Source organism: Salvelinus fontinalis, chromosome 2, assembly GCF_029448725.1.
Source record: "Salvelinus fontinalis isolate EN_2023a chromosome 2, ASM2944872v1, whole genome shotgun sequence".
NCBI lineage: Eukaryota > Metazoa > Chordata > Actinopteri > Salmoniformes > Salmonidae > Salvelinus > Salvelinus fontinalis.
In genome coordinates this window covers 33,480,094-33,494,901 of record NC_074666.1, presented here as the reverse complement: position 1 = coordinate 33,494,901, position 14,808 = coordinate 33,480,094, and the positions used below count along the sequence as shown (strand labels likewise).

The 14,808-nt window shown below is 43.1% G+C and overlaps 1 protein-coding gene across 6 annotated transcripts in view; it reads left to right on the top strand.

Moving 5' to 3' along the window:
• The window catches only part of LOC129817366 (cell adhesion molecule DSCAM-like), a 140,790-nt gene that overhangs the window by 23,056 nt on the left and 102,926 nt on the right, over positions 1–14,808 (top strand). For 5 of the 6 annotated variants that reach the window (XM_055872524.1, XM_055872544.1, XM_055872536.1 and 2 more), the window contains exons 2-3: positions 8,885–9,202; positions 11,215–11,364. The exons of the other annotated variant lie outside the window; for it this stretch is intronic. In XM_055872524.1, the coding sequence (XP_055728499.1) occupies positions 8,885–9,202; positions 11,215–11,364 (468 nt within the window). The remainder of the gene's footprint in view (positions 1–8,884; positions 9,203–11,214; positions 11,365–14,808) is intronic. 6 annotated transcript variants of the gene reach the window in all.

The window sequence follows — 14,808 nt, the reverse complement described above, 5'->3', positions numbered from 1 at the left end:
CATTTCCATCTACGGACTGAAGATACTCTCCTGCAACCCGCCTCACCAATGTGGTATGGATCTGCTATTTTTTATTCTTTTGAACCGAAACCCCCTTCAGAAGTTAGCCAGCTAAATAGCTACTAGCTAGTAGTCAGTTAGCCACTGCTAGCAGTCATCACCGTTAACTCGGACATCTGTCAGCCTGCACAACGCGATATCAACCCAGAGCATATCAGACTGCTTTTCTCTACCAGATCTCTGGATTCCTACCGCAAGCTCTGAACCTTTACTCCGGATCATCACAGCTAGCTAGCTACTATCCGAGTGGCTACTCCTGGCTAACGTCTCTGTCCCGAAGCAACCACCAGTTAGCCTGGACATAGGCCCATCTCCCGACTAGCCGAAGAGATCCATCAAGCAAATCTTGGGCTTCAATTACCTCTTTTGCCAATTGACCTGGACCCTTTGCTGCCGACACGAAGCCCCGCCAATCCATCACAGCTGGTCTACCGACGTAACCGTCCGAGGTGGTTTCTGTCCCAAAGCAAGCACCAGTTAGCCTGGAGCTAGCCTGGAGCTAGGCCCATCTCCTGGCTAGCCGAAGAGATCCATCACAAAATTCCTGGGCTTTTATTGCTGTTTTGGTTGTGAAATAGGAAGCCCATTCTAGATTTAATTTTGGATTGGAGATGCTTAATGTGAGTCTGGAAGGAGAGTTTACAGTCTAACCAGACACCTAGGTATTTGTAGTTGTCCACATATTCTAGGTCAGAACCGTCCAGAGTAGTGATGCTAGTCAGGCAGGAGGGTGCAGGCAGCAATCGGTTGAAGAGCATGCACTTAGTTTTACTAGCATTTAAAAGCAATTGGAGGCCATGGAAGGAGTGTTTTATGGCATTGAAGCTCGTTTGGATGTTTGTTAGCACTGTGTCCAAAGAAGGACCAGATATATACAGAATGGTGTCGTCTGCGTAGAGGTGGATTAGAGAATCACCAGCAGAAAAAGCGACATCATTGATATGATACAGAGAAAAGAGTCAGCCCAAGAATTGAACCCTGTGGCACCCCCATAGAGATTGCCAGAGGTCCGGACAACAGGCCCTCCGATTTGACACACTGAACTCTATCTGAGACGTAGTTGGTGAACCAGGCGAGGCAGTCATTTGAGAAGCCAAGGCTATTGAGTCTGCCGATAAGAATGTGGTGATTGACAGAGTCGAAAACCTTTGGTTAGGTTGATGAAGACCGCTGCACAGTACTGTCTTTTATCGATGGTGGTTATGATATCGTTTAGGACCTTGAGTGTGGCTGAGGTGCACCCATGACCAGATCGGAAACCAGATTGCATAGTGGAGAAGGTACGGTGGGATTCGAAAAGGTCGGTGATCTGTTTATTAACTTGGCTTTCGAAGATTTTAGAAAGGCAGGGCAGGATGGATATAGGTCTATAACAGTTTGGGTCTAGAGTGTCTCCCCCTTTGAAGAGGTAGATGACTGCGGCAGCTTTCCAATCTTTGTCAATCTCAGGCGATACGAAAGAGAGGTTGAATAAGTTAGTAATAGGGGTTGCAACAATTTTGACGGATAATTTTAGAAAGAGAGGGTCCAGATTGTCTAGCCCAGCTGATTTGTAGGGATCCAGATTTTGCAGCTCTTTCAGAACATCAGCTGTTTGGGCAAGTTGCTGCAGGGGGTGTTGAGATGTTGGCAGGGGTAGGGGTAGCCAGGTGGAAAGGAATGGAAAATGCTTATTGAAATTATTGATTATCGTAGATTTATTGGTGGTGACAGGGTTTCCTATCCTCAGTGCAGTGGGCAGCCGGGAGGAGGTGCTCTTATTCTCCATGGACTTTAAAGTGTCCCAAAACGTTTTGGAATTAGTGCTACAGGAAGCAAATTTCTGTTTGAAAAAGCTAGCCTTAGCTTTCCTAACTGACTGAGTATATTGGTTCCTTCCCTGAAAAGTTGCATATCGAGGGGTTATTCGATGCTAATGCAGAACGCCACAGGATGTTTTGTGCTGGTCAAGGGCAGTCAAGTCTGGGGTGAACCAAGGGCTATATCTGTTCTTAGTTCTACATCTTTTGAATGGGGCATGCTTATTTAAGATGGAGAGGAAAGCACTTTTGAAGAGCAACCAGGCATCCTCTACTGACGGGATGAGGTCAATATCCTTCCAGGATACCCGGGCTAGGTCAATTAGAAAGGCCTGCTCGCTGAAGTATTTTAGGGAGCCTTTGACAATGAGGGGTGATCGTTTGACCGCGGACCCGTAACGCACGCAGGCACTGAGCCAATGATCGCTGAGATCCTGGTTGAAGACAGCAGAGGTGTATTTAGAGGGCAAGTTGGTCAGGATGATATCTATGAGGGTGCCCATGGTTACGGATTTAGGCTTGTACCTGGTAGGTTCCTTGATAATTTGTGTGAGATTGAGGGCATCAAGCTTACATTGTAGGAGGGCCGGGGTGTTAAGCATGTTCCAGTTTAGGTCACCTAACAGTACAAACTCTGAAGATAGATGTGTGGCGATCAATTCACATATGGTGTCCAGGGCACAGCTGGGGGATGAAGGGGGTCTATAACAAGCTGCAACAGTGAAAAACTTGTTTCCGGAAAGATGGATTTTTAGAAGTAGAAGCTCAAATTATTTGGGCACAGACCTGGATAGTATGACAGAACTCTGCAGGCTATATCTGTAGTAGATTGCAACTCCACCCCCTTTGGCAGTTCTATCTTGTCGGAAAATGTTACAGTTAGGGGTGGAAATTTCAGGATTTTTGGTGGCCTTCCTAAGCAGTGAATAAAACAAACTTATGGAGGAGGCTTCTAATGTTAACATGCATGAAACCAATGTTTTTACGCTTACAGAAGTCAACAGATGAGAGCGCATGGGGAATGGGAGTGATGCTGGGGGCTGCAGGGCCTGGGTTAATTTCTTATGGCTGCAGCCCGGCGTCGGTACACTTATGTCAACAGCCACTTCAAGTGCAGGGCGCGAAATTCAAAAGATATTTTTTTGTAATATTTAACTTTCACACATTAACAAGTCCAATACAGCATATGAAAGGTACACATCTTGTGAATCCAGCCAACATGTCCGATTTTTAAAATGTTTTACAGGGAAGACACAATATGTAAATCTATTAGCTAACCACGTTAGCAAAAGACACCACTTTTTTTACTCCACCAGTTTTTTACTCCATCAGTAGCTATCACAAATTCGACCAAATAAAGATATAAATAGCCACTAACCAAGAAACAACTTCATCAGATGACAGTCTGATAACATATTTATTGTATAGCATATGTTTTGTTAGACAAATGTGCATATTTCAGGTATAAATCATAGTTTACATTGCAGCTACAGTCAGAAATTGCACCGAAAGCAGCCATAATAATTACAGGCACCAACGTCAAATACCTAATTACTCATCATAAAACATTTCTGAAAAATACATAGTGTACAGCAAATGAAAGACAGGCATCTTGTGATTCCAGCCAATATTTCCGATTTATTAAGTGTTTTACAGCAAAAACAAAATGTAGCGTTATATTAGCTTAGCACAATAGCCAGAAACACTTGGGCGCCGACGACTACGACAGATATATGAAATAGCATCATAAAATGTTTCTTACTTTTGGTGATCTTCCATCAGAATGTTGGACAAGGTGTCCTTTGTCCAGAACAGTCGTTGTTTGGATTCAGAATGGCAACTTTCCCTCTTCATTTAGCAAGCGTGCTAGCCAAGCGCCTCAAATCTCTCCATGTCAACAAATGGAAGAGAACGGAACACGGCAAAACTCCCGAATTTATTTCAATAATCTGATGAAACTATATTGAAAAAACATACTTTACGATGATATGGTGACATGTATCAAATAAATTCAAAGCCGGAGATAGTAGTCGCCTATAACGGCAGCTAAACAAAAGGCAATCCCACTGTCCACCTCGCGCTCTTCAGAGTACCGAAAATGGGGGACACGTCATTCCAAGATGATGTGTTCCATCTCAGACCAAGATAATCACCTCATTTCTTCTCTCACAGCTTCTTGACACCCAGGGGAAGGTGTATGACGTGCATGTATACTAATAGGTCTCGTGCCCATTTATAGGCAGGAAGAAGAACAGAGCATCGATTTCAGACTTTTCACTTCCTGGTCAGGAAATGTGCTGCAGAATGAGTTCTGTTTCACTCAGAGAAATAATTCAAACGGTTTTAGAAACTAGATAGTGTTTTCTATCCAATAGTAATAATAATATGCATATTGTACGAAGAATTGAGTACGAGGCTGTTTGAAATGGGCACTTTTTATCTGGCTACTCAATACTGCCCCTTGCAGCCCAAACAGGTTAACCTCTACATCATAAGATAAGAGTACGACTAAAGGCTAAAAGAACTGTCGTCTAGTGCGTTCAGAACAGAGAGTAAAATGAGCAGGTTTCTGGGCACGGAAGAATTGATTCAAGGCATAATGTACAGACAAGGGTATGATAGGATGTGAGTACAATGGAGGTAAGCCTAGGCATTGAGTGATGATGAGAGAGGTTTTGTCTCTAGAGGCACCATTTAAGCCAGGTGCGGACACCGAATGTGTGGGGGGTGGAACAAAAGGGCTAGCTAAGGCCTATTGAGCAAGGCTGGAGGCTCTACAGTGAAATAAGACAAAATTTACTAACAAAGCCTCCTTCACTCATGCCGCCAAACATACCCTCGTAAAACTGACTATCCTACCAATCCTTGGCTTTGGCAATGTAATTTTCAAAATAGCCCCCAGTACTCTACTCAGCAAACCGGTTGTAGTCTATCACAGTGCCATCCGTTTTATCACCAACGCCCCAAATATTACCCATCACTGCGACCTGTATGATCTCGTTGGCTGCCCTCACTACATATCCGTCACCAAACCCACTGGCACCAGGTCATCTACAAGTCTTTGCTAGGTAAAGCCCGGCCTTATCTCAGCTCACTGGTCATCATAGCAACACCCACCCGTAGCATGCGCTCCAACAGGTACAGTATATCTCACTGGTCATCCCCAAAGCCAACACTTCCTTTGTCCGCCTTTCCTTCCAGTTCTCTGCTGCCAATGATTGGAACGAATTGCAAAAATCTATGAAGCTGGAGTCTTATATCTCCTTCTCTAACTTGAAGCATCAGCTGTCAGAGCAGCTTACCGATTACCTGTACACAGCCAATCTGTAAATAGCACACCGAACTACCTCATCCCCATATTATTACTTACCCTCTTGCACTTTTGCACCCCAGTATCCCTACTTGCAGAGCATCATCTGCACATCTTTCACTCCAGTATTAATGCTATATTGTAATTATTTTCACCTCTATGGCCTTTATATTGCCAATATCCCTACTCTTCCACATTTTCACACACTGTACATAGATTTTTCTATTGCGTTATTGACTGTACATTTGTTTATGTGTAACTCTGTGTTGTTGTTTTTGTCGCACTGCTTTGCTTTATCTTGGCCAGGTCGCAGTTGTAAATGAGAACTTGTTCTCAACTGGCCTACCTGGTTAAATAAAGGTGAAATAAAAAAATGTAAAATATATATTTTTTTTAAATCATGCCAGTGTGATTGTGGGACTCAGAGATATCTGCACAACCAACATGCATGTGCAAGTGTTTGTAGGCTATGTGTTATACCTCATTAGGTGGAAGTTTCGGTTGGTGGAGTTTCGAGCTCTTGTTAGGAGTTTATGGAAGTGATAAAATGTTTGTTCCCAGGGGAGGGGTTTGGCAGCCATCACAGGCAGGCAGGCTGGGTGGAGACAGGGCAGGGAGTGACTCAGTCTGGGTAGTGACATGCCAGGGAGTGTAGGATCACAGTGACAACAGTAGCAGCTTTAGGCCACAAGTCACAGGCAGGTTGTGGGAAGTCTGGAAAATTACTGTATATCTAATTAAGTCACTACAAACTGTGATGAGATGACAAATGTACAACAACAAATCCAATCTATTCGCTTTTAAGAAAAAAATACGAGATTGGTATTGTTCTCAACAGTTTGTTTCATATACAGTTTAAGTCGAAAGTTTACATACACCTTAGCCAAATACATTTAAACTCAGTTTTTCACAATTCCTGACATGTAATCCGAGTAAATATTCCCTGTCTTAGGTCAGTTAGGATCACCACTTTATTTTAAGAATGTGAAATGTCAGAATAATATTAGAGAGAATGATTTATGTTGCTTTTATGTCTTTCATCACATTCCCAGTGGGTGAGAAGTTTACATACACTCAATTAGTATTTGGTAGCATTGCCTTTAAATTGTTTAACTTGGGTCAAACGTTTCGGGTAGCCTTCCACGAGCTTCCCACAATAAGTTGGGTGAATTTTGGCCCATTCCTCCTAACAGAGCTGGTGTAACTGAGGCAGGTTTGTAGGCCTCCTTGCTCACACATGCTTTTTCAGTTCTGCCCACACATTTTATATGGGATTGAGGTCAGGGCTTTGTGATGGCCACTCCAATACCTTGACTTTGTTGTCCTTAAGCCATTTTGCCACAACTTTGGAAGTATCGTTGGGATCATTGTCCATTCGGAAGACACATTTGCGACCAAGCTTTAACTTCCTGACTGATGTCTTGAGATGTTGCTTCAATATATCCATAAACATTCCCGCCCTCATGATGCCATCTATTTTGTGAAGTGCACCAGTCCCTCCTGCAGCAAAGCATCCCCACAACATGATGCTGCCACCCCCGTGCTTCACGGTTGGGATGGTGTTCTTCGGCTTGCAAGCCTCCCCCTTTTTCCTCCAAACATAACGATGGTCATTATGGCCAAACAGTTCTATTTTTGTTTCATCAGACCAGAGGACATTTCTCCAAAAAAGTACGATCTTTGTCCCCATGTGCAGTTGCAAACCGTAGTCTGGCTTTTTTATGGTGGTTTTGGAGCAGTGGCTTCTTCCTTGCTGAGCAGCCTTTCAGGTTATGTCGAGATAGGACTCATTTTACTGTGGATATTGATACATTTTTTACCTGTTTCCTCCAGCATCTTCTGTTCTTCTGGGATTGATTTGCACTTTTCATACCAAAGTACGTTAATCTCTAGGAGACAGAATGCTTCTCCTTCCTGAGCAGTATGACGGCTGCGTGGTCCCATGGTGTATATACTTGTGTACTATTGTTTGTACAGATGAACGTGGTACCTTCAGGCGTTTGGAAATTGCTCCCAACGATGAACCAGACTTGTGGAGGTCTACAATTTTTTTTCTGAGGTCTTGGCTGATATCTTTTGATTTTCCCATGATGTCAAGCAAAGAGGCACTGAGTGTGAAGATAGGCCTTGAAATATATCCACAGGTACACCTCCAATTGACTCAAACACTGTAAATTAGCCAATCAGAAGTTTCTAAAGCCATGACATAATTTTCTGGAATTTTCCAAGCTGTTTAAAGGCACAGTCAACTTAATGTCTGTGAACCTCTGACCCACTGGAATTGTGATACAGTGAATTATAAGTGAAATAATCTGTCTGTTAACAATTGTTGTAAAAATGACTTTTTAGATGTCCTAACCGACTCGCCAAAACTATAGTTTGTTAACAAGAAATTTGTGGAGTGGTTGAAAAATTAGTTTTAATGACTTCAACCTAAGTGTATGTAAACCTCCGACTTCAACTGTACAATAATAATCCATTTAACAAAACAACGGCCATATAAGAAGCAGATTGTTCATGTACTCATCCCAAAGCCTATGTTGACAAAAAGGCAGACACGCTCGGTTACATGGTGCTTGCCTAGTATCTCTGATTTCCCAGAAGCCTCAGTGCCTGTCTATGCAGTACACCACACTACACTCTTAGAAAAGGGTTCCAAAAGGGTTCTTCGGCTGTCCCCATAAAAGGGTTCTTGAAAGGGTTCTCCTATGGGGACAGCCCATAGGAAAACCCTTTTTTCTAAGTGTGAAGCTCGTAAAAGATTGGTCAGAGCACAAAACTATTATAGCACCACAGACCCAAAGTGTAGTACAACATAAGAAACCTAAAAGACAAATGCATAGTGGAGCTCTGTCTATTCCAATACACAAACTTGATTTAAAAGCTCTGCTGACTAGGCTTTCAGAGGTTTTAGTTTAGAAAAATAGCACAATGGCCACCATTGTTAAGATGGAGACTGCTGCGCCACCAGAGTCTCTGGGTTCGCGCCCAGGCTCTGTCGCAGCCGGCCGCGACCGGGAGGTCCGTGGGGCGACTCACAATTGGCTTAGCGTCATCCGGGTTAGGGAGGGTTTGGCCGGTAGGGATATCCTTGTCTCATCGCGCTCCAGCGACTGCTGTGGCGGGCCGGGCGCAGTGCGCGCTAACCGAGGGGGGGCGGGTGCACGGTGTTTCCTCCGACACATTGGTGCAGCTGGCTTCCGGGTTGGAGGCGCGCTGTGTTAAGAAGCAGTGCGGCTTGGTTGGGTTGTGCTTCGGAGGACGCATGGCTTTCGACCTTCGTCTCTCCCGAGCCCGTACGGGAGTTGTAGCGATGAGACAAGATAGTAATTACTAGCGATTGGATACCATGGAAATTGGGGAGAAAAGGGGATTAAAAAAAAAAAGAAAAAAAAGAAAAAAAAGATGGAGACTGGTTCTTCTGGATCCTTCAAGCCATTCATTAATTGTTCTTTTTTGGTTTCAGTTTTTTTTCTAAAACTCAGAATGTTACACTGTAAAACAACCCTCATAAAAAATACCCTTCAAATAGGGATGAAAAAATCATCCCTAAAAACATAAATGGGCTCAGTATTTTTTCTACAAATTGATTAGGATCAGGGATATAGTGGTAAAACTCAAAGGTGGCTGAAGGCTGAACATTGGTTGAGAAGATAACCTAAACACTATCAATGACTAACATTCCCCCCTCTCCTCTCCTCTGTTTGCCCTGCAGTTTTCAGTGAAGATTTACGTTCCAGCTTATATTTTGTCAATGCATCTGTGCAAGAGGTAGTGTTTGCCAGCACCACAGGGACCTCGGTGCCCTGTCCCGCCGCGAGCGTGCCCCCCGCCTCGCTGCGCTGGTACCTGGCCACCGGAGAGGAGATCTACGATGTCCCCGGGATCCGCCATGTGCACCCAAATGGCACCCTCCAGATCTTCCACTTCAACCCCTCCAGCTTCAGCAACCTCATCCATGACAACACCTACTATTGCACAGCGGAGAACCCCTCAGGGAAAATCAGGAGCCAAGATGTCCATATTAAGGCTGGTGAGTTGTCTATCCAGTTGGTTTATGCCTATACTTTACAGTAGGGTTGTTTATTTACAGTATAGGGGCAATGCCAAGGGTGGGGCTGATTCCATTTCAGTTCAGTCAGTTTAAGAGATGACCTGAAGAAACTAAATTGACCATAGACCATAAAGATACAATATACTACTGTTCGATTTAGTCTTGTGCCCTGGACCATGTAGTGGTTAGTGGTCAGTGTGGTTCTGGAAATGAACTGTTGATTACAGAGGTGGGAGTTAGGGCTGCAGACAGTATGGCTGTGAAGAAGTTGACCAGAAGCTTGTTGGTTACTAAGTGGGGATATATTGCTTGGGTGACTAGTGACCACAAGCGAAACCTTTCAGTTGGAAATGTACAACGTGAACCACAGACATCACATTGGGTTGAGAGTGTGAGCAAAGCAGCGAATTAACCTTTCTAGTGCAGGCGTTCCGCTAGCGGAACCCCTCCACAACATTCCGCTGAAAAGGCAAAATTCTAAAATATTTTTGGGAAATATGTAACTTTCACACATTAACAAGTCCAATACAGCAAATGAAAGATAAACATCTTCTTAATCTACCCATCATGTCCGATTTCAAAAAGGCTTTACAGCGAAAGCACAACATATGATTATGTTAGTTCAGAGTCAAGAAAACACACAGCCATTTGTCCAGCCAAAGATAGGAGTCACAAAAAGCAGAAATATAGATAAAATGAATCACTAACCCTTGATGATCTTCATCAGATGACACTCATAGGACATCATGTTACACAATACATGTATGTTTTGTTCGATAATGTGCATATTTATATCCAAAAATCTCAGTTTACATTGGCGCGTTACGTGCAGTAATGTTTAGATTCCAAAACATTCGGTGTTTTTGCAGATAGCCACAGAAATCCCAGAAATCCTCATAATAAACATTGATAAAAGATACAAGTGTTATTCACAGAATTAAAGATAGACTTCTATCTTTTTTAATGCAACCACTGTGTCAGATTTCAAAAAAACTTTACGGAAAAAGCATAATCTGAGTAGGGCGCTCAGAGCCCAATCCAGCCAAAGAAATAGTCACCATGTTGGAGTCAACAGAAGTTAGAAATAACATGATAAATATTCACTTACCTTTGATGATCTTCATCAGAATGCACTCCCAGGAATCCCAGTTTGACAATAAATTACTGATTTGTTCCATAAAGTCCATCATTTATGTCCAAATAGCCACTAGTTGTTAGCGTATTCAGCCCAGTAATCCATCTTCATGAGCACTGCGTCCAGACAAAATCTCGAAAAGTTCCGTTACAGGTCGTAGAAACATATCAAACGATGTATGGAATCAATCTTTAGGATGTTTTTAACATAAATCATCAATAATGTTCCAACCGGAGAATTCCATTGTCTGCAGCAAAGCATTGGAACGAGAGCTAACTCTGTCGGGAGCGCGAGTCACGAGCATGAGACGCTCTGCCAGACCCATGACTCATTCAGCTCCCATTCCCCCCTCCTTTATAGCAGAATCCTGAAACAAGTTTCTAAAGACGGTTGACATCTAGTGGAAGCCTTAGGAAGTGCAACTTAAACCCATAGACACTGTGTATTCGGTAGGCCAAGCTTTGAAAAACTACAAACCTCAGATTTCTCACTTCCTGGTTGGATTTTTCTCAGGTTTTCGCCTGCCATATGAGTTTTGTTATACTCACAGACATCATTCAAACCGTTTTAGAAACTTCAGAGTGTTTTGTGTCCAATACTACTAATAATATGCATATATTAGCATCTGGGAATAGAGTAGCAGGCAGTTTACTCTGGGCACGCATTTCATGCAAAAGTGAAAATGCTGCCCCCTATCCCAAACAGGTTTTAAGCAAAGGAACAAAATATATAGACTTACCAAATATTTTGCCAAAACAGGAAAATAAAAGTCAATTCATTCATCAGTGTCATTTCTTGTGTAATTTCTTATGTTTTTCAACAAGAACATTTGTCTGTATCCCCCCATCTCTTTCAGTTCTACGAGAGCCCTACACGGTCCGCGTGGAGGACCAGAAAGCCATGAGAGGCAATGTGGCGGTGTTCAAGTGCATTATCCCAGCCTCGGTGGAGGCCTACATCACTGTTGTGTCCTGGGAAAAAGACACAGTGTCAATCAACATCCAGAGTAAGTCTCTGCTCTCTAATCGCTACATTAATGTATACAGAGAAATGTATGTAAAAAAAACAACAACAACAAAAAACAGTCTGGTAAATGAGTATCACACTGCAAGAAAGGAAGGTCATAGGTTTGAGATAGCGTTTTGATCCCAGGGATATGTGCATGTGCTATGCCCTGTCTGTCTGCAAGGCCTTGTGAGGTCAGGCTAGACTAGTAGACTAGTGCCCATGCCCCTTGTCCCTGTTCCAGCCATGCAACCAGCCTGTTGCGTTGTCTTGTGTCCACGTCTGTCTGACCTCATGACAGACTGGCCCTATTTCCCTGCTGACCTGGCTGGACGAGAGTCTTCCACGAGAGCAAGGAGGAGGGCATGGCAGCCCTGTGGTGTCACTTAGCCTCAGTGATATTGACCTAGTTCTCTGGTGATGGGGGCCATTGCATGGTACGCTTTGCACGGTTTGATCATTCAAATTGCTTAAATGGGACGCTCGTCTACTCGATTGTTTCCTAGACCCAGGGGGCAAATGCACTTTATGTGGGGCATTTAACAAACTCAATAGACAAAGCTAATGTCGTTTTGACTTTTGGACGGAGGGCAAATGCACCGGTTTCTTTTTTGTTGATCTTTCACAATTTGTCCGCTGAGGCGAAAGCAACCATGTTGAAAGCTATATCAATCTCTTAATCGTCCATAAATGGATTTGCCGCGAGGACGTTTTGGAGCTGAAGGGATATGCGGTTATGGTTTATGGAATACATACGTTTCATAATGTCAAGTATTTTTTTTCTTCCTAGACTTAATACTTGACTGTATTCTAAGACTTGTCATATGATCCATTCGATTTATGTACTGTAAGGACGCAATGCAATCATTTTCTTATGCAAGTCTAAATGGGTATTTTTCCTTGCTGTCCTATGTGAACTTCACTATCAAAACAAAATGTTTACTTTGTGTTGTTAAAATAAAAATGTACACGCTGTCAGAAAGATGTAGCCGCCACCAATCCAGTGCTCTTCTCCATGCTAAATAATAGATGATGGAAGTCTATGAATCCAGCAGCAAATAGTCTTTATTCATTTCTCAACACATGCAGCCACAGTCCATTCTCCCCATTCTTCATGGCTCACGCATATCAAGTGCAACATAAATAGTCTGTGTGTGTGAAAGAATGTGTGTGCGTGTCCATGTGTGCGTGCGTGTGTGTGTCTGCGTGCGTGTGTGTGTGGTATCCATGTTGACTGGTGGTTCTAGGCAGATGACCAAGCCCTACTCTTGTTTTATAGGTGCCGCCAAAGCCCACCTTTTAAATGTTTAATGAGTAAAAAAATAGAAGAAAATATCAACACTTAGACTCGAAAAACTTCACAAAATAAAGTTGTTCTGTCTCTGGTAGTATGAATTATGGATGGTAGTATTTCTGTTGGAGAGGTGTACCATGCAGCAGGCCCCATCTAACCATCCCTCTGTAAGTCTCACTGGGGTTAAGCCTACTTTAGGATGGGTTGCTGTGCAGAACCTAACAACGCACCACTCAAAGAGCTCCAGTGTCTGCATGCGTGGAATGACGGTCTAATATGACCGTGAAAAATACACGCAATCAAGAAGACAGTCACTAGAAGCTGCATTGCAGTAAGTGCATTGTCTATGTCAGTGGTCATAGGTAAACCCTGGAAATGGTTAGCTACTAGGCGTGCAGGCTTTTGTTGCAGCCCAGCACTGTCTTACAGTACACAACAGTACTGCTCTTCAGGACCTTGACTTGTTAAACCAGATGGTTAACGCAGGGCTGGAACAACAACCTGCACACCATATAGCTCTCCAGGCTCAGCGTTGGTGACCGCTGGTGAATGTAATTGATGTATCATTACACTGAACATTTGGCATTACATGGTTCAAAACAATATGGTAACATCATTTTAGATGGAAAGAAACACTGGTAAAGTGATGATCGAGTGGCAGGAATTACAGCAATGATTTGAAGGAGAAAAAAAAAATTGAAGGAAAAAATATCCCATTAATTTGTGTCTATAGCTACACGCTCTCCTCCTCTGATAAGCAGCTGATTGTCACTAAGATATGGGTGGGGATGAAGCAATGACACCCACACATGTATTTTTTTCGCTGCTCTGCCACGTGGCAGGCTGCTACAGCATAAATCAGGATGAATCCAGTGATGCATTGTTCTGCGTTTAAAGCTCTGAAATGTTTTCATTCCAATGGTGAAGGGTTTTAAGTACCTTGCATCTGCAACTGTCTTATGGATTGTGTTCTTCCGGGAACCATTTTATGAATCCACCTCATGGATTCAGTCGACTTCCCTTCACTGTTTGTGAATAAGACTTAAGACAAGGGATATTATGAAATATGCCCAATAGTAGCAAGCGCATCCTATAGCTACTATGCTGATGACACTAATGGTTGTATTTAACCAAAACCTCAAAATAGTTTCTCATGTTGAAAGAAAGTATGCTTGTTGCATTGACAGCCTCTGACAAAATCAAAAAAACAATTTTTGTTGCATGCAGTAATAAACATTTAATTGATATTCTATTAATTGAGATTCTATTGACGAAACAAACCCAAATACTTATTCTCCATCAATAGCAAAAAGAGTGTTCATATTAGGTTTGTTTGTGTCATGTTGGGGTTGGGTTGCTAATTCTGTTTCTGTTGACTCGCAGAGAGACAGCCCAAGCAGTGTTCTCCATTCCCCAGGTGCAGACTGAGGGCTTGGCTGTGCTGTGCTGTGCTGCAGTCACTGAGGAGGGCCTTGTAGTGATTTGCCATGGCCTGATCTGGCCTGCTCTGCATTCAGCACGAGTGGGGCCGGCCCCCAGCACTGCAGAGAGGCACACACGCACACGCTCTACACACTCCTTCTCATTCCACACACGAGCCACAAACCAGGGCTATCGGCCATCACATCACATTGCACTTTTCTGCTCCTCCTACCCACCCCCCCATTCACACACACACACACACACACACACACACACAGAGAGACACACAAACACGCCATGGTCACTCCCTGTCGTTGTATTTAGGAGCAAAGTGATAAGGTACGTTATGACATGGGAAGTCATTTGTACCACCATTGACTTTGTACCATCCTCATACCATCAGTATATACGGGTTATTGACTGTATGTGTTATGCCTGAACGTGTAACATTGATTGTTGAATCAGCTACCCAAAAGAGCTGTTCTCTTTCAGAATACACACTATGTGATATAATGGTGTTCAGCAACAACATAATATTCATATTGTTCTTATTCCTGTCTTATTGATATTCATCCAAGCTTCCCTGATTTGTTCTTCTGGTTGGAAGTTCAACACTGTTGCCTATCTATCTGGTGTATTTCACAGTTTATTGCTCATGTTTCACTGCCATTTTCCAGCCTTTTTCAAGTTGTTTAGTAGCCAGCCAGTCAGTCATGTGTGTCTCCGGGC